The sequence below is a fragment of the Gobio gobio genome, assembly GCF_949357685.1.
Source record: "Gobio gobio genome assembly, chromosome: 1".
Taxonomy (NCBI): domain Eukaryota; kingdom Metazoa; phylum Chordata; class Actinopteri; order Cypriniformes; family Gobionidae; genus Gobio; species Gobio gobio.
Window position 1 is genome coordinate 71,962,133 of NC_137097.1, and position 25,329 is coordinate 71,987,461.

Genomic DNA, 25,329 nt, shown 5'->3' on the forward strand with positions numbered 1-25,329 from the left:
AAAAAGCCATTCTTTAATGTCATCCACCGTTGTTTTGTGGCTCTTTTTTTTTTTTAAAGTATCGGTTCAGGCACCGGTATCGTAAAAAACCCAAATGAAACCCAACTCTATTTACAGGTCAAATTGTAAACCTCCCGATCTGCTCGCGGACACATCGGGACCGGCCCGACAATATCAAACATTTTTGATTTTTAGGATTTTAAATTGATTTTTTTTATCTTGTAAGTGTGTGTACAGATTTGAGATTTGAAAGAAGAAAATCTGTGAACATTTCACAATCGGTTAAGATTTTAAAACTCCTGTAGTCTGAGCCCAGTCTTCAAAACCCGTAGGAATTGTTTATGCAAAGATAGTGGGGTGTACATACACACTTCAGCCATTTGCGGGTGTATTTCGGCTGTGGCGTGTAACACAGTCTCTCCCACTAGCCAACTTTATTATAGTCTTCTCAAAAGCCGTCTGTTATAATCGCGTTGCCATTATCACCTATCACACGTGTTTCTATTGAGTTTGTGAATGCGATGTCTAATAATCAGAGGCCTTCAGATTAGGTTTTGTTCAGATCGGCTCTCACTCACTGAAATCTGTACTCAAAGCAGAGATGTGTGTGTGTGATGTACGCAGGAGATTCATTCATCATACAGTGGTTCACTGGTTTTGTTTTATTTCAGCGACGAAAATAGTTTCAAACAAACACAGCAGAACCACAGCGAATTTTGTCTCTAAAGTTACATACAACATTAGTATACACGTTTCTAACTTCAATAGCATTTGAAGAGAATGACTTACAGTGATAAAACTGACTGTAAAGTGTTCATCTAGGTGTCAGGCATGATGCACACCTTTTTAGATTTCGGGAGAGAGAGACAGAGACAGAGACAGAGACAGAGACAGAGACAGAGACAGAGACAGAGACAGAGACAGAGACAGAGACAGAGACAGAGACAGAGACAGAGACAGAGACAGAGACAGAGAAGCCCATAGATGACATGGAATTCAAGTTGATTCGTCAAATCGTTTTCCATTAACACACAAACAAATTTTACGTAACGCTTGCAAAAACACCCTTAAGGCTATATCTCCGCAACGCTTTATTGTATTCAAACCAAACTTGGCAACATGCAGCGTTTCGGCGCAGCGCCACCTACTGGTCCGGAGATACAAAAAATGGCTAGTTTTGCTTATAACTTCTGAACTGTTTGTCAAAAAATCATTAAAAAAAAGTCTCGTTAGATTCAGGACAGCGTGCCGAGTCGTCTGATATCAAATTTTACCATATCGGCCATTTTGACTGTCGGCCATTTTGAATTATGTGCTAAAATGCTGTATTTTATGAAGGAATGAACGGATTGTTACGAAACTCGGTATGGGTCATCAGCGCGATGCCCTGAATATATTATAACTTTGGGTGAGCTTGACTTATTTTCATGGGACTAACTTTTTTTGTCTCCTGAATCCTTGCCGAGTCCAACGATACCAGATTTGCCAGGTTTCGGCATATGGTTTGCGCAGCGCGGTAATTTAGCGCTTAAAAAACGTTAGCTGATATCTTCGAAACCGCTAGTCCGACTGAGACTAAACCAGTGCCAGAAAATCAACAACATAGGTCGATAGCGATATGTTAATGCCCAAATGTCAAAATATTGATAGTAAGGGGTAGTAAAATCCAATCAAAGTCAGGTGTCAGTCATTTTTTACATGTTTTTTCATTTAAATGTCTATAACTCCAAAACGAAATGAGATATTTTCACCAAAATTGACAAACACATGTATGGGCTCACTCCGATGACACATAAAAAAAATTGTAGGATTGTGCCTCTTGGTGGCGCTATAATAGAACAAAACATGACATTGGCACTATACAACTCAGTGTTTTAATTTGGTGTTTCAACGTTTTTGCTTCAAATGTCTTTACTCATTTTTTCAGTTGGTCTGCTGCTATCTTCCTTGTTTGATTCTGTTGCGCTTGGCCCCGTTAATGGCTGCTTGCAGCTATATTTTACATTTATTATTGCTGAATAACTGAATTACTATTAAATTAATATACAACTAATTAATAAATATAACTAATGAATATATTTTATAAATTGGTTTTATTCAGAGACACAGAGAGAAAAACGTAATAAGAAAATGTAATAAGACAATTTCAGAGGTGTTCATTTGAACATATTCAATTTTAATGTCCATAAATTCCATTTTTTTTTGTTGCAAGAATGGCTTAATTACAGTTTTTTACAGACGCTGGGACACATTTCTCAATACTTGGGTCACTTTTGCAAAACTCTTCACACAGTTCTCCTAACCAACTTTCAGCTTGGCAAAGCAGTTCATTTCACATTCAAAATGCACTACAACAACCAAAACACGTTGTTATTCAGGTCTCAAATCAACTCATTCTTCCAGAACACTAGCAAAGGTGGACAGCCCACAAACACACTTTGTCACCCACAAAACAATGAGCTAAAAAACACTAACAACATGTAGCATTATACAAAGGACACATCTCTGTTTATAATTCACTGTAATATATGTTACTGGAGTGAATCAATTCGTAAATTTTTTATGTCGTAATTCCAAAATACAAGAATTTGTATACACACCATCCACCGTCTACAATGAGAATCCGCTGTGGCTTTTATAGCATTTTAATTTTAAGATTTAAAATATATTTCATTCAAATATGACTGTAGGAATGTAGCAAATTTCTGTCTTATTCAGTTTTGTATTATGTTATTGTTTTGAAAAAATTTTGAAAACAGTATGTAATAGGGATCGACCGATATGGATTTTTTAGTGCCGATACCGATTTTTTTTTTTTTTCTTCAGCCTTAGCCGATGACCGATACGGGCTGCCGATTTTCTTGAGCTGATATTTGGAGCCAATACTGCTTTTGCTCCCTCAATTTACATCATAAAAATGACACAATGATCAGGATGATAACAATTTAAAATTTACAATTTAAAAAAGGAACATTTATTGAACTAAAAAAAAAACAATATTTAACAAATAGTAAAAACAGGTGATGTAGAACAAGAAGTTCAGTGGTGAAAATAAATTCTGAAAATAAATATTTAAGCATAAATAAAATAATTACACTATTGCACACAGTATCAACAAGCAAGCAGCATAATAAAGTGCACACTGACTGTGCTATACTTCATTTTAAAACTATTTACAACCTAGTCATTTAATGGTTACACTCTAAAAAATGCTGGGTTAAAAATAACCCAAGTTGGGTTGAATATGGACTAACCCAGCAATTGGGTTGTTTTGACCCAGCGGTTGGGTTAAATGTTTGCTTAAAACAACACAATTGCTGGGTTAAAACAACCCAATTGCTGGGTTAGTCCATTTTCAACCCAACAGCATTTTTTAGAGTGTAGGTGCACTTAACTTAATCTCTTGTGGAGCAACACCAGCGGTAATTCAGGAAAAAATCTCCCAATGCTGCACGTGAAACTTCAGTCTTTCGACCTTTTACCATCGTGTCAATTCTCAATTGATTTTGATTAATATGCGCGAGGGAGAGCAAGACAGTTTGAAGAGGGTGAGAGCTGCCCTGTGGACGCCTGTCTGTAAATAATGCAGGGGAAAAATATCTGCGAACGCAGCAGCCTTGTATCGGCCGATACACGCAAAAATCGCAAATATCGGCCGATATATCGGTCTAACACTAGTATGTAAGCATGTGCAGATTGTTTTGGCAGTTGTTGTGTCTGAGTGAGAAGAGTTGATGAAATGTGAGAGATGTAGTCATTGAATGCATTTAGTGCCAAAGCAATGATAATTGATCCTCAGTTTAGCCCACATAGACTTCTGCTGTGCTCACTGTGTGAAGAGTTTCGCAAAAGTGACCCAAGTATTGAGAAATGTGTCCTAGCGTCTGTAAAAAAACTGTAGTATGTTCAATACAGGACTTTTTTTGACATTGCCAACCTGTAAATTAATTTGAGAGCAAGTAATAAACACAAAAAGGATTGTTTGAGTTGCGTATTGTGCCTTTTTCCTTTACCACTCTTTGTTTAATAATTTTAATGGAACCGGAAAATTTCTCACGATTCCCAACCCTACTTATCAGAGCTAAATAGGCCTATTTGATGACCTGCCATGGTGTACATTTCCCCTGGACTTGATTTGGGTGTGTACAGTGGTCATTTACATATGGACAACAACTAAATTGTGGCCAGTGAAAATGCTGTAACGTTGGAAAACCACGAGCCACAGTGGCTGCTGGGCAAAAAAGTTAATGTCAAGCCCTGGAAACAACAGTTAAACAATGCTTATGCATGATTTATATTATCATATCATAAATTATGAACTGTATGCATGCAATAATACAATTCTGACGATTCAAGACTTCCCTAGAATATCATGCACTCTCCCAGTAAAGAGTTCAGGTGAGTGAGGGACACATATAACACTTATATGTTTTAAAGCATATAATCACGACCGAGTCACGGTTAATTTGATTCCTATCGTTTTACACTGCAAAAAATGCTTTTCTTACTTAGTATTTTTGTCTTGTTTTCAGTCCAAATATCTACAAATTCTTACATTAAGAAGCATTTACTAGACAAGCTCTTGTTTTGGGGTCAAATAACTCAAAATGAAGGGAGTTTTTCCTTAAAATAAGCAAAATAATCTGCCAATGGGGTACGCAAAATAATCAAACAGAAAACAAGATTATTTTGCGAACCCCATTGGCAGATTATTTAGCTTATTTTAAGGAAAAACTCCCTTAATTTTGAGTTATTTTCCGCCAAAACAAGACAAAAACTTCTGCTTGTCTAGTAAATGCTTCTTAATTTAAATTTTGTTTTATATTTGGACTGAAAACAAGACAAAAATACTAAGTAAGAAAAGCATTTTTTGCAGTGTAGATCAATTATTAATTCAAAAGATGGATTTGTAATCGATTCATCGAGAAAACGAGTTAATCGTTTCACACTCTCACTGAAAAATTGCCACCAGTTTGTTTGTTTACAGTTTCGGGGTTGAAGCATGTTTTTGTAGATTCTGGTAAAAGCTGCTAAAATCCCTTTCTGCGTAAATGGGATGCTGTCGTTGGCCACAATTTCTCAGTAGCAGAAAGAAAATATGAACAGTTATTACACTGAATGCTTTCTGTAAGAGCTTTCCAATGGAAATGTCAGCCAGGCTTTCTGGAGTGCTGAATATTGATTTCTGCGCTCTTTATTTTAATAACCCATGAGATGTGCATCCTGGTGGACATCGGTAGATATAGAAAATACCACAACGAGCAAATGATGTGTGTGTGTGTGTGTGTGAGAGAGAGAAAGACGAGCCATGAAGAAGAAGAAATGCTAATGGCAGTGATAATAATGGGATGAGGCCAACGAAACAAGACATCATATTTCCTCACATAAAGATTGTATTTCGAATCCACATAATTAATGAGCAAACTAATACTTAATCATAAATGTAATGCAATAATTCCCGCTTGTTCAATGTGTTGTTGTTTTAAAGACCTCATGACATCTTAATGGCAGTTTTATGGTTTATATACATTTACCATGTTCAGTCTGTTGTGGGTTGTTCGGTTTTTTTAATGTGGCGCTTTATTGTCTTTAGTGGGAGAGAGAAGGAATGCAAACAGAGCGGAAAGGGCTTGAATGAAGTGCGTTTGACAGCCATGGGCTCGCGAGTGCATTTCCTTTTTAAACAACGTGGAGCTGGACGTTAAAATGAAAACTGCGCCGGGCGGAAACTAGCAAATAACACTTGAATAAAACTCTCATTGCGCCGGGTGTATGATAGAGCCCTATGTGTTGAAAAAGGCACCGTTGAACGGTTTCTGTTATTGGTGGAGTGAAAGATGGGGGGGGTGTGTGGCAAAAGGGTTCTGCCATTGGTGGAAAACAGGATCTGTGAGGACCAATCGGAGAACCCTTGGAACCTCGCAGCTACGATATTTTGAACACGAAGACGCCGGTGGTAAGAGAGATTTTTCTATTGCACTATTACTAGGCCTAGTTATCTATATCTATATTGTATTAATGCTCCATACAGTTGTATTTTTGTGTCACGGTTAAATTTATACCATCTGAGAGGTAAAAGCCTTTTAGTTAGAAAGGGAGTGAATGTAGTGAATCATTCATCATTTTTTTTTGTCATGATTTGAACATTTATGAGACCGTTTTCAGATTTTCATTGTGAGCTTGGTGAACATCTTTGGAGAATTAGCTCAAAAATGTCCGCCGACTGAAATTACTTGCCTTAAAGGATTTGTTCACTTTTAAATAAACATTTGCTGATAATTTCCTCACCCCCATGTCATCCAAGATGTCCATGTCTTTCTTTCTGCAGTCGAACAGAAATTAAGGTTTTGGATGAAAACAGTCCAGGGTTTTTCTCCATATAATGGACTTCAATGGGCTCCAAACGGTTCAAGGTCCAAATGACAGTTTCAGTGCAGCTTCAAAGGGCTTTAGATGATGAATAAGGGTCTTATCTAGACAAACCATCAGTTTCTGCGAGAAACCCAGCAGTATTTATGCTATTATTTTACCACTTAAAGCTACACTGTGTGATATTTTCCCCCATCTAGCAGTTAAAATGTAAATGACCATCCAGTGAATTTTAGTTTCTGTTCCTCTCAATTCCGATTTCGTTTTTACTCCTACGGTGGCCGATTTAGTCCAAGATTAACATGGCTTCCAGTTCGACCTCGTCCACATTCGACACGGTTGCATCGAGTGTTAAAACGCCAAAGGCGAAGCTTGAAATTAACGGGTATGTCCCTCTTTGGCTAATGTACTTTCAAGATGGAGGGGCAACATGTCGACCCGCATTTGAATCCCTCACCTGTATGTATTTTCAATGGCATATTATAAACTTATGAGAATACTTTACTACTTGAAAGAAGTAAATATACATTAATGAGCACATATATTTTTGAAAGAACTAAGTGTTTTTAGCTAAGAATAAACTAAAAAAGTTACACAGTGTAGCTTTAACAGACGAACGTGATCGTCTCTGAGCTCCGCCATAACTTCCGCTAAGTGAGGTCAAAATATGAGCCTGGTCATATATACGTAGATGCCTCATTAGCGCCTGCCCAGATCAGTCGAAAGCATCTACTATCGATATATCTATGACCATGCTCGTATTTTGACCTCACTTAGCGGAAGTTATGGCGGAGCTCAGAGATGATCACGTTCTTCTGATAAGAGGTAAAATAATAGCATAAATACTGCTGGGTTTCTCGCAGAAACTGATGGTTTGTCTAGATAAGACCCTTATTCATCATCTAAAGCCCTTTGAAGCTGCACTGAAACTGTCATTTGGACCTTGAACCGTTTGGAGCCCATTGAAGTCCATTATATGGAGAAAAATCCTGGAATGTTTTCATCAAAAACCTTCATTTCTTTTCGACTGCAGAAAGAAAGACATGGACATCTTGGATGACATGGGGGTGAGGAAATTATCAGCAAAATCCTTTAAAGGGACTTTGGTACATCTAAATAACGTTTTGTCTGTTTTGCAGGTATTGTCACTGGGATTCTGTCCATGTAGAGGAGTATACCGAGTATACATATACAGTACCGCTCAAAAGTTTGGAAACATTACTATTTTTAATGTTTTTGAAAGATTTTGCTCAGCAAGGCTGTTAGGGCTGCACAATATATCGAAATATCGCAAATGTACATATCGCAAGGGCACGCAATATCTGAATGGTTTTAATAGGCTACTTCAACATTGTGAAAAGTGTATGTTTTAGGTCAACGCATATCGCAGAGAATAGACTGAGCACACGACTTTTACTTATGTGACTTGCTTGACCTTAAAAAGTTATTAAATGCAATAATTTGCGAAAAACAACTCCTTAATGTCAGTGGTGCAAAAGCGCTCGCCAATGTCAAAATGTTTGCGATGTCCAATCAAATTGAAGGAGGCGGGATTTACTGTCCACAGCAGCCGAGCAGCGCAGCAATTGAATGCAATCTGAGGTCAAATAAACAGCTGGATGAACAGCAAAATAAACTTCTTCAGTAATTTCACATTCATTTTCGAATGATTCATAGGCTTAGCCTACACATACATGGTAAAACTGGCAACTTTCATATTCATGTGCAGTGTAGAAAAGTGTCATATATTAAAATAAATATATAATTTGCTAGTTAGTTCACGTGCATTATTTTAAACACTGTTAATCAAAAGTTTGAAATAATTAAACGTTTTTAAAAATAATTAAACAATATTTTTGAAAGAAGGCTGAATTGATTTGATCAGAAATACAGTAAAACCACAAATATTAAGAAATATTAATACAATTTTCCAATAGGCCCAGTTGTTTTCTATGAGAACGTATTGTAAAATGTAATCTATTCCTGTAAAAGCTGACTTTTCAACATCATTATTCCACACTTCAGTCAGTGTCATATGGTCCTTCAGAAATCATTTTAATATGCTGTATTTTTCATATCATTTTTTAACTCTTTTCCACTATTTGAGCTCTATATCATAAAATTACAGATGTCTTGATACTATAACCACTAGAAAGGCACCCTAAAACAGTCCACAATCCACATCCTTCTAGACCATAGCATTGTATATGGTCTGATTTTATGGTAGACATTGAACTTAGTGATATTAAACTTAAGTGTATGGAAAAGAATTCAAAATTTGTATTAAAAAAAATAGTATTTGCCATGTGCACCAGGAAAGACAAATTGTATTCCAGTCATTCAGTATGATAAGCATTTCAATAAAAAATTTATATAATTCATATTTTTGTATAAATAGCTTACTGTACAGTAAACCTGCCGCTGTCTGTCAAACAACAAAAGAACAAGAGACAATCACTCAGTGTTCTTGGCTGAATAAATCTTTGTAGCTTTATTATGTGTCAGTGTATATTCAATTCATGTGAAGACTACCGTTTTTAGTTCTTATTTTTAATAAAGATACAAAAAATATCCGTCCACCCCTAGTTTTGTTCACCTGGATGTTCTTGGATGTTAAGTTTTGGGTTGATATAACTATATATTACCAAGTCAAGCAAAGAGTTTTTGGTATTTGAATATTGGCATTACATTTTTTGTTTGTTTACGTTGATGTTAAAATGATATTGTCAGATTTGTGACATACATTTTTGCTAAAACACTGCTGGTCACTTTCAGAAGTTGTAGCGATGCTTTCTTTTCGCAGAAAGAATGTGAAACGCATACATTTGTATCATTCTCGGTATATTTTTAAATATAATTTAAATAGATTTTTACACACTTGAAGCAATATCGTATCGCAAATCGAATATCGCAGTATTTAACAAGGATATCGCATATCACATTTTTCTTCAATATACAAATACAGAACATTTTTTACATTGTGCAGTATTATGACAATACAATATACAATTACAAAAATACAGTATATTTTGAATAAAATGGCATTTGTTACTGTGATCAAAGCTGAATTTGCATCATATTATGATTTCTGAAGGATCATGTGACACTGAAGACTGAAAACTCACAGGAATAAATGATATCTTAACATATATTCAAATATAAAACACTTATTTTAAATTGTAATAACATTTCACAATATTGCGGATTTTACTGTATTTCTGATCAAACAAATGCAGCCTTGGTGAGCAGAAGAAACTTCTTTCGAAACATAAAAAAATGGTAATATTTCCAAACGTTTGACCGGTACTGTGTATGTTGGAGACAAGATGACCAGTTGCTCTGAATGTGGACAGTTATTGTACATTGAAACATGCGTCCGAAAGCACGTAATGTCCGAGAGTAGGTTCTACATTTGAGTTTTAACTTGTGTTGTGGGACGGTTAAAAAAGTATGGATGTAATCTGGACGTACTACATTCGCCATGTTGTCATTATCACATGATCTCGCTTCACTGTCATTCACAAATCCTCTCCTGTGGCCTCATGGGATAGTAAAGTAAGTGTACTATTTTTCGGAAACTATGTATACTCTTTAGCCGTACTATATAGTGTTTTCGATTTAGGACGCAGCGAAAGTCGACCACTAGAGTGTCACATTTTTGCTACTCATTTGTTATGATTATATTTATAAAAAAATGTGGAACAGTGACTTTTGCCTGTTATAAATGTTTTATGGTTAATACTGTTGTTGTTTTTTTTAATACAGATGGAATTAATTTTTGCCCATGTAGTGTTCAAGCTAAATAAAGCATTAATCTATCCCACAATCATTTCGTGACTGTAATCATTTCGGGATCAATTAACGCACAACACTTTAACATTTGATTATCATATGCAAAGAAATCAAACAGGCAAAACAGTCATTGTGTCGTGTTTCGTTATATTAGCACCTCTCAAGTGTTATTTAGTTCCAGTGGGAATAGAAATGTGTTTCTGTTGTTTCATTGACAGTGAATGAAGTCTTACTTTGACCTGCCGTCTCCATTTTTATGCAGATAGGAAAACAAAGTGTTGACTTGTGTGCTATTGTTTGGATGTGTATTGTGTTAGGTGACACATATACCACTCACAATAATCACCTGACACTTGTGTAACAAAGGGACTCTCAGAATATTCCTCACTGATTTGGATAAAAGCGTCTGCTGAATGAATAGATTTAGCATTTATTAACAGGCCTCATTGACCCCAGTGGTCATTTGAAAGCGGTTCATGAGGATTGAACAGCAGTCAGATACACATTTGCTTGAAGGGTTTCTTTGGGAAGACTGTCGCCACCCTCCTAAAACACATGACCACAGCATAACGTCTCCCTCTAGTGGCTGACGTGCAACTAACTAGTCATGAGCGTAAATAAATAGGCACTTCATGAACATTTCCTGATCATTTACTCACCCCCATCTCATCCAAGATGTTCATGTCTTTCTTTCTTCAGTCGAGTTTTTAGAGGAAAACATTCCAGGATTTTCCTCCACATAATGGACTTCAATGGCGACCAACGGTTGAAGCTCCAAATCAATGCAGTTTCAAAGGACGGGCTTCAGAGGCTCTGATCCCAGACGAGGAATAGGGTCTGATCTAGACAAACCATCAGCCATTTTCTAGTAAAAAACACACATTTACACTCACCTAAAGGATTATTAGGAACACCACACTAATACTGTGTTTGACCCCTTTTCACCTTCAGAACTGCCTTAATTCTACGTGGCATTGATTCAACAAGCTGCTGAAAGCATTCTTTAGAAATGTTGGCCCATATTGATAGGAGAGCATCTTGCAGTTGATGGAGATTTGTGGGATGCACATCCAGGGCACGAAGCTCCCGTTCCACCACATCCCAAAGATGCTCTATTGGGTTGAGATCTGGTGACTGTGGGGGCCATTTTAGTTCAGTGAACTCATTATCATGTTCAAGAAACCAAATTGAAATGATTGGAGCTTTGTGACAGTGCATTATCCTGCTGGAAGTAGCCATAAGAGGATGGGTACATGGTGGTCATAAAGGGATGGACATGGTCAGAAACAATGCTCAGGTAGGCCGTGGCATTTAAACGATGCCCAATTGACACTAAGGGGCCTAAAGTGTGCCAAGAAAACATCCCCCACACCATTACACCACCACCACCAGCCTGCACAGTGGTAACAAGGCATGATGGATCCATGTTCTCATTCTGTTTACGCCAAATTCTGACTCTACCATCTGAATGTCTCAACAGAAATCGAGACTCATCAGACCAGGCAACATTTTTCCAGTCTTCAACTGTCCAATTTTGGTGAGCTCGTGCAAATTGTCGCCTCTTTTTCCTATTTGTAGTGGAGATGAGTGGTACCCGGTGGGGTCTTCTGCTGTTGTAGCCCATCCGCCTCAAGGTTGTGCGTGTTGTGGCTTCACAAATGCTTTGCTGCATACCTCGGTTGTAACGAGTGGTTATTTCAGTCAAAGTTGCTCTTCTATCAGCTTGAATCAGTCGGCCCATTCTCCTCTGACCTCTAGCATCAACAAGGCATTTTCGCCCACAGGACTGCCGCATACTGGATGTTTTTCCCTTTTCACACCATTCTTTGTAAACCGTAGAAATGGTTGTGCGTGCAAATCCCAGTAACTGAGCAGATTGTGAAATACTCAGACCGGCCCGTCTGGCACCAACAACCATGCCACGTTTAAAATAGCTTAAATCACCTTTCTTTCCCATTCTGACATTCAGTGTGGAGTTCAGGAGATTGTCTTGACCAGGACCACACCCCTAAATGCATTGAAGCAGCTGCCATGTGATTGGTTGATTAGATAATTGCATTAATGAGAAATTGAACAGGTGTTCCTAATAATCCTTTAGGTGAGTGTATATGTTTATTTTTTCTTGAAAATGGCCGATGGTTTAGATTAGACCCTATTCCTCGTCTGGGATCAGAGCCTCTGAAGCCCTTCCTTTGAAACTGCATTAATTTGGACCTTCAACACGTTGGTTGCCATTGAAGTCCATTATATGGAGAAAAATCCTGGAATATTTTCCTCAAAAAATGTTATTTTACTGCACTGGCAGTTTAATGATATCCTAGAAGTTGTGGTCTTGACCGGTCTTGAAACAAAATCCTCTTAATCTGAGACCAAGACAAGACCGTCAAAAAATGGTCTTAAAGGGATAGTTCACCCAAAAATTAAAATTAGCCCATGATTTACTCAACCTCAAGTCATTCGAGGTGTATATGACATTCTTCTTTCAGACGAATAAAATCTGAGTTATATTAAAAATGTTCAGGCTAATCCAAGCATTATAATGGCAGTAATAGTTCCTCTGTTTTTGAAGTCAATAAAAAATGCATCTGTCCATCATATAACTGCTCCACGCGGCTCTGGTGTGTTAACAAAGGCCTTCTGAAGCGAATCGATGCGTTTGTGTAAGAAAAATCTCCATATTTAAAACTTTATTTCCTTTTTTTCTATGGCTCTGCATCAGCCGCGCCATCACTTCCGGCGAATAAGGTCAAAATACCGGAGCGATCATAGATATATATATACATAGATACCTCATTAGTGCCTGCGCAGATCGGTCGAATGAGGCATCTACGCATATATATCTTTGATCGCGCCTGTATTTTGACTTTATTCGCCGGAAGTTATGGCACTGGGAATACTAGATGACATTCATCTGATAAGAGGTAAGAAAATAACATAAATACTGTTCAGTTTCTCGCAGAAACCGATGGTTTCGTGTCTTAAGACATCAATGTGTCGCCACGAGCCGCATGGTTTGATAAGGATTCGTTTGTCTATGTGTTTTTACTCTCACTGCTCTCATACTCTAAAATATCCCCATTGACATGCGTTATACGACTATCACACTGCAACGGTTGAGTTAAAAATCTTCATTTGTGTTCTACTGAAGAAACAAAGACACAGATAACAGATAAACATAAAAATGTCGTTTTTGGGTGAACTATCCCTTTAAGACCGGTCTTCAGTACTACAACACTAGTGTGTGTGTGTGTGTGTGTGTGTGTGTACTGTGAGATACAGTTACGGTATGGAAATACCATCTTAAATCAGCATTCTGCAAATTACGGCCTTAAAAGGGTCTTATGCTGCCTTCACGTGCTATCGGAATTATCGTAAACACTAGTTTCGTAGTTAAAAGATGGGACACGAACGCCCTCTCAAGTCAAAATTTGAATGTAATGAGTTTGTAATCATGACTTTAGAAGTGGGAAGTAGGAAATGTCCAATAGCACGTGAAGACAGCATTAAATCAGAGCCGTCTTACATTCATAACGTGGCATTAAATGTTGCACGTGCTGCATAAGATGAACATCTTGAATCCTCAGTACACTGAAGAAAACAATAAGCAAGATTTACTTAACTTTTGCAAGTGTTTGCATGCATATTTTGTAAGTAAATGTCACATAAGTAAACTCTACTTAACTAAGTTAATGATAATAATAATTATTTACATTTATATAGCGCTTTTCTAGGCACTACTCAAAGCGCTTTTACATAGAAGGGGGGAAACTAAGTTCCCTAAGGAGGGAAAGTTAAGTCAAATTAACAGAGACAATAAGTCAATTTGACTTGGCCAGTAAAAGGTTGAGTCATTTCTACTCTTTAAAATATAACATTTAATTAAACCACACTTTTAAAGTGTACGTTTTACTTGGAAATAACACAATAGATATTGTGTAGAGACCATATCAATACTTGATACACAATGACAGACACATTTGATGGATCGTTTTTGAGTGTGAATGTCATTTTGAGTAGAAAATGGACCCCAAATGTCACAAAATGGCAGGTTAACTAAACCTAACAACACAAGCAATGATAAAACAGTGTGGAAAACAGCCAAAAATCAACCTAATCATTCAAGCCCCAGTGCATGATGGGAACGCCAGTCTCAGAAAAGTCCAGTATTTGTACTTAATTTTATAATGTTGATATTTATGCTTTAATTTCTAAAAAAAATGTAATTCTTGCCTGAACTAACCTTTTTCATGTCGAAATTACATGTGTTTTATTTACTGTAGTATTAACTTCACCACAAACTCATTTTTATCCGTGTATTTTAGTTTTGTTTTCCCGTACAAACATCCTAAAAGCCAACTTGCGAAATGTAAAATGATATAAAGTCTTGTTTTTCGACTCAAGTTTATGCATAAAACCAGAACAGAGTTTTTGCATTGAATTCGTTTCAGATTTTTGTTCTTTTTTTTTCTTATGTCATGTTGTTTCTCCAGGAAAAGAAGGTTGATTTAAGACTCTTTAGGCATTTGCATTGGAAAAAACAAGACACAAATACTGAGGAAAAGCTCCATTTTTTTGTGACGAGGAGGGAAAGTTGTATATTTTTAGTGGTTGAGAGTAGAGATACTCTTTTGGACACTTTTTCCAAGTCATCTCAATGGCAAAGTGTGTCCCAAACACCATGAATTCACACTATTGAAGCTTTTGTGTGTGTTAAAGTAATTTAAATGTAATGGAGATCTATTGGAACAACTCATTGTGTTTCTCCCCTGGACATTTACATTAAACATATCATGTCCTGTTCAGTTTATTTCTTGATAAATGTTCCTCCATATACCCTGTCTGAGAATGAATCGTGGCATGAGCTCAAATAACAGGGTAACAATATGAGCACTATATCATATCTCTACTATAAACGGCCTACTATGAAATCAATCAATCAATGAATCTCAATGAGAGCCTCGCTATTGTCCCACACACAGCACGCGCTTCCTCTTTTTAGAGCTGGGGTGCAATAATAATAATGGGGTGTGCTCGTGCACGCGCCCGGGCGGGTCACACCCAGCGGCACTGTTTACAAACACCAGGAAGAGATGACGTCACCCCGCGCGAAGCACATGTTCTGCGCGCATGCTCGCGCATCTCCCGCGCGCGTCCACTTCTCTGTCGAAGTGACGTCTGCTGAACGCTTAAAGGCCGTCATGTGTGTAGTTTGAGGGGAAAAAAAGGTTTTTTTCGCGCTTAAAACGCGCCGAAAAACGCGTTTGTTTTCGTGACCTCCATACTCAAAACACACGCTGACGCCGCGGAGGATTATGGGGGAATCAGCGACTGCAGACGTGGAGAACCGCAAAACGCGGAGTGGATTTCAGCGAGACTTTGCTCCGGGGTTACTGGGTTTAAAAATACAGTTTTTAACCCCCCCTTCCCTCAGAGATACGTAAAAATAAACGATGAGCTTTTTGATTGAAAATAATCGAAGGATTATACAATTGGTAGATGAGCTAAAAGCGTTATATTCAACCAATTTTATGAATTCTACATTTATATATATTTTAGCAACATTGTAAAAATGTTTCAAACGTTTAAAATGTTCAAAGTCGGGGTGTAAAATTTTTTATAATTTTTATTTAAAGGTACTTTTATTGACAGAATTGCATTATTAGGCACACACAGGGGAAAAAAAACAGTGGCAGTAAAAAAAATATGAATAAAAATAGTTACTCTATTACATAGAATCTGTTGTATTTGTATTATTAATTAATACACACACACACACACACACACACACACACACACACATATATATATTAATATGTAAAATCGTTTATTCTATAATTGCCGTATTATTATAAAACCTTTTCACGTTTCACAATTGGTGATGAGCTAAAAGCATTATATTCAACCAAATTTATGAATTCTACATTTTTATATATACTTTAGCAACATTTGAACAATGTTTCAAACGTTTAAAATTTTCAAAATCGGGGTGTAAAATATATATATTTTTATTTAAAGGTACTTTTATTGACATAATTGGATTATTAGGCACACACTGGAACAAAAACAGTGACAGTAAAAAAATAGTAGTTACTATTACATATAATCTGTTGTATTTTTATTACTAATTATATATACATAACATTTGAACAATGCTTCAAACGTATAAAATGTTCAAAATCGGGATATATATATATATATATATTATTTAAAGGTACTTTTATTGACATAATTGCGTTATTAGACACACACACACACTGGGAAAAAAACAGTGACAGTAAGAAAGAAAAAAAAAAATATATATATATATATATATATATATATATATATATAATGTAAAGTCGTTTATTCTATAATTGCCGTATTATTATAAAACCTTTTCCCGTCCGTGACTGAAATCTCCAGTCCAGTGTTTAAAACTCTCCGCGTACATGCGTGTTGAGGCACAGCGCAACCGACCTTCAATCCGTCAAACCGTCCATGTTTTTTCTTCCATTGGTTGTGATTGAATTACCGCATTCCTTAGAGCGCCTCTCATTGGCTGTCCCTCCTGTCAATCACAGAACCCCGTCCACTGGCGCGCTTTGATTGGCTAATGCCCCCTTCCCTTTCTCTCTGGTGTATCGCGGCGGTGGGTCGAGTCGCCGCCGCTGATGCTGGTGTCTCCGGTCGGGCACGTTTAACGTTTCATATTTTCCCTTCATATTCATATCGTGCCCCGTTCCGCGCGAGGAAAGCTAAAGATGGCAGCGGTGGCCCGTTTGGAGGGCCGTGAGTTTGAGTATGTGATGAAGAAGCGCTCGGTGACGGTCGGTCGGAACTCGTCGCAGGGCTCGGTGGACGTGAGCATGGGCCACTCGAGCTTCATCTCCCGCCGGCATCTGGAGATCTTCACCGCCGAGGACGCGAGCTCGGGACCGGGCGGAGGGGACTTTTATCTGCGATGTCTGGGGAAAAACGGGGTGTTCGTGGATGGGGTGTTTCTGCGGCGGGGGGCGCCACCCCTGCAGCTGCCCAGAGTGTGAGTTATTATAACCTTCATCTTCATCATCCTCATCTCACCACCATCATCATCATCGTCGCTGTTATTGTTGTTGTTGTTATGGTGGAACGCCGGGAGCACGTGCTAGAGTGCCTATGGTTGCACTAAATCTTCGTTTCGCTTTCAGAGCTTCTGGGCTGCGTCTCATTCCCTAGTGAGCTGCCTAACTAGACAGCATTCATGTGTTCATGCAGCATTTCTGCCCATTGTGTGCAGGCTTTTTAGAGCATCACGTGCGCACCAAAACATCCCAGCCTATCATGGAGCGTTTTTTTAAGGAGGGCATTGCAGACGTGGGAAGCATGCGTTAAGTTTGGGGTGTCATTTATACGTGCTTGCAGCATTTGGATGTGTGTGTGTGTGTAACATTTTTTTGGGCTATCATATATGTGTGTGTGTGTGTGTGTGTGTGTGTGTGTGTGTGTGTAGCAGAATTTTTGAGGAACAATGGGTGCATGCAGCATTTTGGGAGTCATGCAGCAGAGTCTGGGGCACCATAGGCATGGGCAGCGGCATCTCGGAGAGCATCATTGGTGCTTGCAGTAGCTTGAGGTGTTATTGGAGCATGCAATGGTTTTGGGCAGCATCAATCATTTTCGATGCATGTAGCAGCATTTTGGGGCATCTTAGGCATGTGTAGCAGCATTTTGGGGCATCATAGGCGTGTGTAGCAGCATTTTGGGGCATCATAGGCGTGTGTAGCAGCATTTTGGGGCATCTTAGGTGTGTGTAGCAGCATTTTGGGGTATCATAGGCGTGTGTAGCAGCATTTTGGGGCATCATAGGTGTGTGTAGCAGCATTTTGGGGCATCTTAGGTGTGTGTAGCAGCATTTTGGGGTATCATAGGCGTGTGTAGCAGCATTTTGGGGCATCATAGGTGTGTGCAGCAGCATTTTGGGGCATCATAGGCGTGTGTAGCAGCATTTTGGGGCATCATAGGCGTGTGCAGCTGCATTTTGGGGCATCATAGGTGTGTGCAGCAGCATTTTGGGGCATCATAGGAGTGCGCAGCAGCATTTTGGGGCATCATAGGTGTGTGTAGCTAGCCTGGTTAAAACCAGACCATTCTCAGTAGTAACTGAGTTATGGTCTGGCAAAGCTTCATAGACAAATCATTTCCAAAGGGGCGTCACCAACGGGCGTCGCTCAAATGCCTCTCGGCGCAATTGGATAAACCTAAAACCAATCAGAGCGATGAGGGAGATGACGTATGCAGAGCGACGGAGAAACATCTGACTGGCCGTTTCTCAATATGCGTTCTTGTCTGTACTTGTGTTCTCAAATAGGAAATGTCCCCGGTTTCCATTTCAGAAATCTGGTCACCTTACCTAAACCACATATTAATGTTTAATATATTATTTTTAAAATGTAAACAAAAAGAGGCAGGGTGTTTTATACTTCGTTTTATTATAAATATATAAGATAATCAATGTAGGCCTAGCTACGCGTTGCCTGAACCACATTCGTGTGGCTATTATTATTATTATGTTTAATTTAAATTTTTTTATGAAATGAGGCAGTGGTGTTTTATGACATATTTCGTACGCGAACTTCTGACTTGCGTCCGTGACTTACCAAGTTTGACTCCGGAGAACGAACTCCCAAGGACGGGAGGACACTAGTCCGCCCTCTATGCTCTTGACAGTATCACTCAGTATATATTTGTATATGTAGTGCAGGCAATGCATATTATCTTCAATGCATGTTTATAACAAAACGAAATATAAAAAACCCAGCCTCTTTTCGTGTACATTAAAAAAAACACACACACATAATATAGGCTATGATTATCACTGTAATAAATTAAATATGACACAAAACACAACCCAGTCTCTTTTTGTTAAATGTCAGTTTATGTGCGGTCATCAATAGCAATTATAAAAGTATAAGTAAAAGGTATAAGAAGCTATACAATAAATAAAGCAATTCAGTCAAAGTCAGCGCCAGGAGACTACAACGGTAAAGTTTAATATCTTAAAAATATAAAGTTATGAAACTTCACTTTGCCCTCAGACAAAACGATCTGTCTAGGAACAAATTATAGATTAATGAGAGCAAAGATCAGCCGTTAGATCTACACAAGACGAGACGGTTTAACCACTACAGAGACATCAGAGCCAGCGGCAGACGGCAGAAGGACTGGCCGAGGAAAGGCGTCTCTCGGCGGGCTCAATAATCGATTGAGCGCCGCTGAACCACTGGAACTCAACTCCGAAAACGGCAGATCAAATTTTTAAAAAAAGCGCTCTCTTTATAAATAAACCACAGATTTGAGCTTTAAACTACTACATTCACGCCTGAAAAGGTCTTAAAACTATATTTTGTAAAACATTAACACTACCAGAGGACTCTCGCTAAGACCCATTCGTTTAGCCACCAAAGGGCCAAGCTGGTATATCAGACTTTTGCCGAATCCACGATAGCTGATTCGAACGAGTGATGCTCCACAGCAGCGGCAAATCTGCTTCACTGTCGCTGCGCTGTCGTCATCGTGTAAAGCCCGCCCCAACGTTTCTAATTGGTGACGCGATTTCTAGGGTTTAGAAATGGGTTTGAATGGACTCTTTGCCAGACTACTTGCAGAGCAAATCTAAATTTGCCGGAAGTTGTCTGGGTTTTCCCAGGCTAGTGTGTAGCAGCATTTTGGGGCATCTTAGGTGTGTGTCAGCAGCATTTTGGGGCCCTGCAAGTCCTTTATAGAAGTGTTATTGACATTATGCCAGAGCTGCCCTGCTCTCTGTCTGCCATTGTCTGTGGTGTTTGTATATTGTAATATTTACTAGATAGTAGGCTACTAGGTACTTAAATTGAATTAATAAAAACAACCATACAATTTTTTTTTTTTAATTTCATTTCTATGAAAATATTTCCCTCAAATTGTGCTGTGTATTTTCTGGTAATCAAATGAAGACATAAGGCATTAATTTAATTTATCTTTTAATATAATTAAACTTTTTTTGTCAAATAAAGTGCTGCACAACTGAGCTTTATACGGTTACAATTAAAACATTAAAACAGAACATTTAAATGTATTACTTAAAAAATCAAGTTTTTATTATTATTACATTAGTGTTAGTATGTTTAATTGAGACGTATCTAAATTCTACTGTACAACAGTGATGTATTTGTCAAGATAAACCAGACTTTTATTTTGACGGGTTGCCGTTCCTTTGAGTTTCTGTGTTTCTGATATGACAGTAGTTTTTCTCAAATGACATGTTAAAATGCTCATAAAGTGACTCTCAGTGGCTCTGGAGATGACGTTTGTGCGTTCATGTCCTCATATGAGACGGCAGAGATGGAAACACGTGACCGTCATAGTGATAGTGAGCGCGATAGTGAGTGAAGTGTGTGTGTGTGTGTGGTAAACTGCGCTTCTACGGCATTCATTCGCACAGAGACACGCAGGATTCGTACTTATATAGTCTTTTTGCGGTTTAATATTCACAGACACTAGTCTATATCACCAGATGCGTTCTCAGGTACCAAAATTTGGTACCAATTGATTTAATGTGAATTGGTAATCGGTAGTACGGACGTAATTCGGTCGGTGCCCTTAAAAGTACAGAGTGCAGTACCCAACCAAAATGATAGGTGTGTGCAGCAGCATTTTGGGGCATCATAGGTGTGTGTAGCAGCATTTTGGGGAATCATAGGAGTGCGCAGCAGCATTTTGGGGCATCATAGGTGTGTGTAGCAGCATTTTGGGGAATCATAGGCGTGTGCAGCAGCATTTTGGGGAATCATAGGAGTGCGCAGCAGCATTTTGGGGCATCATATGTGTGTGTAGCAGCATTTTGGGGCATCGTAGGTGTGCGCAGCAGCATTTTGGGGCATCATAGGAGTGCGCAGCAGCATTTTGGGGAATCATAGGAGTGCGCAGCAGCATTTTGGGGCATCATAGGAGTGCGCAGCAGCATTTTGGGGCATCATAGGAGTGTGCAGCAGCATTTTGGGGCATCATAGGTGTGTGTAGCAGCATTTTGGGGCATCATAGGAGTGCGCAGCAGCATTTTGGGGAATCATAGGAGTGCGCAGCAGCATTTTGGGGCATCATAGGAGTGCGCAGCAGCATTTTGGGGCATCATAGGAGTGTGCAGCAGCATTTTGGGGCATCATAGGCGTGTGCAGCAGCATTTTGGGGCATCATAGGAGTGCGCAGCAGCATTTTGGGGCATCATAGGTGTGTGTAGCAGCATTTTGGGGCATCATAGGTGTGCGCAGCAGCATTTTGGGGAATCATAGGAGTGCGCAGCAGCATTTTGGGGCATCATAGGAGTGCGCAGCAGCATTTTGGGGCTACATAGGACTGCGCAGCAGCATTTTGGGGCATCATAGGAGTGCGCAGCAGCATTTTGGGGCATCATAGGAGTGTGCAGCAGCATTTTGGGGCATCATAGGTGTGTGTAGCAGCATTTTGGGGCATCATAGGCGTGTGCAGCAGCATTTTGGGGCATCATAGGTGTGTGTAGCAGCATTTTGGGGCATCATAGGTGTGTGCAGCAGCATTTTGGGGCATCATAGGTGTGTGTAGCAGCATTTTGGGGCATCATAGGCGTGTGCAGCAGCATTTTGGGGCATCATAGGCGTGTGCAGCAGCATTTTGGGGCATCATAGGCGTGTGCAGCAGCATTTTGGGGCATCATAGGCGTGTGTAGCAGCATTTTGGGGCATCGTAGGCGTGTGCAGCAGCATTTTGGGGCATCATAGGTGTGTGCAGCAGCATTTTGGGGCATCATAGGTGTGTGTAGCAGCATTTTGGGGCATCGTAGGTGTGTGTAGCAGCATAGGCGTGTGTAGCAGCATTTTGGGGCATCATAGGTGTGTGTAGCAGCATTTTGGGGCATCGTAGGCGTGTGTAGCAGCATTTTGGGGCATCGTAGGAGTGTGTAGCAGCATTTTGGGGCATCATAGGTGTGTGTAGCTGCATTTTGGGGCATCGTAGGTGTGTGCAGCAGCATTTTGGGGCATCATAGGTGTGTGTAGCAGCATTTTGGGGCATCATAGGTGTGCAGCAGCATTTTGGGGCATCATAGGCGTGTGTAGCAGCATTTTGGGGCATCGTAGGCGTGTGCAGCAGCATTTTGGGGCATCGTAGGTGTGTGCAGCAGCATTTTGGGGCATCGTAGGTGTGTGTAGCAGCATTTTGGGGCATCATAGGCGTGTGTAGCAGCATTTTGGGGCATCGTAGGTGTGTGTAGCAGCATTTTGGGGCATCGTAGGCGTGTGTAGCAGCATTTTGGGGCATCGTAGGTGTGTGCAGCAGCATTTTGGGGCATCATAGGTGTGTGTAGCAGCATTTTGGGGCATCATAGGCGTGTGTAGCAGCATTTTGGGGCATCGTAGGCGTGTGCAGCAGCATTTTGGGGCATCATAGGTGTGTGCAGCAGCATTTTGGGGCATCATAGGTGTGTGCAGCAGCATTTTGGGGCATCATAGGTGTGTGCAGCAGCATTTTGGGGCATCATAGGTGTGTGCAGCAGCATTTTGGGGCATCATAGGTGTGTGTAGCAGCATTTTGGGGCATCATAGGCGTGTGCAGCAGCATTTTGGGGCATCATAGGCGTGTGCAGCAGCATTTTGGGGCATCATAGGCGTGTGCAGCAGCATTTTGGGGCATCATAGGCGTGTGTAACAGCATTTTGGGGCATCGTAGGCGTGTGCAGCAGCATTTTGGGGCATCATAGGCGTGTGCAGCAGCATTTTGGGGCATCATAGGCGTGTGCAGCAGCATTTTGGGGCATCATAGGCGTGTGCAGCAGCATTTTGGGGCATCATAGGTGTGTGTAGCAGCATTTTGGGGCATCATAGGCGTGTGCAGCAGCATTTTGGGGCATCATAGGCGTGTGCAGCAGCATTTTGGGGCATCATAGGCGTGTGCAGCAGCATTTTGGGGCATCATAGGCGTGTGTAGCAGCATTTTGGGGCATCATAGGTGTGTGCAGCAGCATTTTGGGGCATCATAGGTGTGTGTAGCAGCATTTTGGGGCATCATAGGTGTGTGTAGCAGCATTTTGGGGCATCATAGGCGTGTGTAGCAGCATTTTGGGGCATCATAGGTGTGTGCAGCAGCATTTTGGGGCATCATAGGTGTGTGTAGCAGCATTTTGGGGCATCATAGGTGTGTGTAGCAGCATTTTGGGGCATCATAGGCGTGTGCAGCAGCATTTTGGGGCATCATAGGCGTGTGCAGCAGCATTTTGGGGCATCATAGGAGTGTGTAGCAGCATTTTGGGGCATCATAGGTGTGTGTAGCAGCATTTTGGGGCATCATAGGCGTGTGCAGCACTCCTGGGGAATGATACTACATTTATCGTCATTGATATCGTTATCGCAATAAATACTAGAAAATATCGGGATACATTTTTTTAGTCCATATCGCCCATCCCTAATGCGTATCAACTCTCGGTCGGAGAGGAGAGCGCGGCTGGTAACGATACTAAAAAAAAAGAGTATCGTATCGTTTCAGATATTTCAGTATCGATACATATCGAAATATCGATATTTTTGACAACACTAATTCAGACATGCATGCAAAATCCCCTGTCAGAAATGTGCATTGTGCACAGAAGAAAAAGGTGTGTTGGGTGTCATGGAAGAATGAGTGTTGTTTTGTGTCAGTAGGAGTGTAAACAGTCATATGGTGATACGTGTGTTAACTAGGGGTTGACTATGTGCAGCATATGATCTTTGTGTTGTGATTTACATAGCTTTTTTTTTGGTGCATCTCAGTTAGGTACGTTTTGCTGTCAGATATTTGCATTTTTTATTTGTTTGTCTTAAAGATCTTGTTGTGTTGACATTATCCTGAAGTCGAACTTTGGATCGTGCATTATCTGTTTTGAATGTCTAATTTGCATTTAGTCTCTCCCACAGCTGGCCAGTGTATTTGAGAATCATTTTGCACTGTAGATTTGAGATCTTTTTGCACAGCGTCAAGCACTGTAGTGCACACTTATCCCCTTTTTTTTTACTCATGACCCACATATCTCAATATAACAACAAATCTGTTGCACCCTACGATGCCAGCCTTTAAAGCTATTTTTTGCTCAGCCATTTTCATTTCAGCAAACCTTTCTGTGGGATTCTATAAAAGATTTAAAATGCATATCACCTCTAGATCATCTTGACGTGCGGTGTCACATTAAGAGTGCGGTATGAAAGTGAGCTGATATAGTTTGACTGATTAGCACTTTCTAAATATGGATGCATACATGTTTGAGGTATTAAGAGACTGTCTGAGGTCTTTGTGCTGACAGACTTCAAAAAATGTAAATAAGGCTTTTTATAGCCAATATTTCTCTTTAAAGCTAGGGTGTGAAATCAATTTTGTGTTCTCTAACGTTTCTGGATTACATTGAAATATTGGAATTCAAATTTTAATAATCAAAAACAGGGGTGTCAATTTTTTTAAAAGGAGGCCAATTATATATATTATATATATTATATTATATTAGTTTTTGCTCACAAGCCAAATTAACTAGCAATGGGGTAAAAAAAATAATAATAATTGGCAGTTCATTTTGTTTGTTTTAAGCAAAAACTCACTTCATATTTTATTTTCCAGAAAACAAGGAAACATATCTTGTCATTTAACTTTATCTAGTAAATGCATCTTAATTTAAGAATTTTTAGATATATTTAGACTAGAAACAAGACATAAATGCTAAATAAGAGCATTTTTTTTGCAGTGCACACAAGGCAAAAAGTAAAGTCTATAAACATAATACAAATGCACAAAATTGCAAGTTTATGACAAAAATAGTCTGTAATTTGGCCTTTATTACTCATTTAATACATGTCTACATTACAAATTAAATAAAATTAGATATTAACCTAAGTTTTTGGCAATGTTATAGTTAGTGTTACCACAGTAAACCTATGATAAATGTTGGTGAACCTGGATCGGCTCAGTGTTTCTCCTGATCTGCACGTTAGTGTTGATTTAAGTCAGCGCTGTTTTACTGGGTTTAAACTAAATTAAATCACTGAGAGATTTGCAGCTTGTCCCGGAGTCCTCTGCGCCGAACTCGAACGCTTCTCATTGGCTGGTTAGTGGTCACGTGATCGAGACACTCCGCAAGTAAACACGTCAGAGCTGGCGAGTATTGGTGTTTCGTTCCGCTTT

At 39.4% G+C, this 25,329-nt stretch overlaps 1 protein-coding gene across 5 annotated transcripts in view; it reads left to right on the forward strand.

Annotated features, from left to right (window-relative positions):
* Positions 1-25,329, forward strand: part of foxk2b (forkhead box K2b) — a 96,178-nt gene that overhangs the window by 32,201 nt on the left and 38,648 nt on the right. Inside the window, exon 1 of one of the 5 annotated variants that reach the window (XM_079813682.1) lies at positions 16,764-17,179. The exons of the other annotated variants lie outside the window; for them this stretch is intronic. Coding sequence (XP_079669808.1) covers positions 16,902-17,179 — 278 coding nt within the window. The 5' untranslated portion in view covers positions 16,764-16,901. Of the gene's footprint in view, positions 1-16,763; positions 17,180-25,329 lie in introns of those variants that run through there. 5 annotated transcript variants of the gene reach the window in all.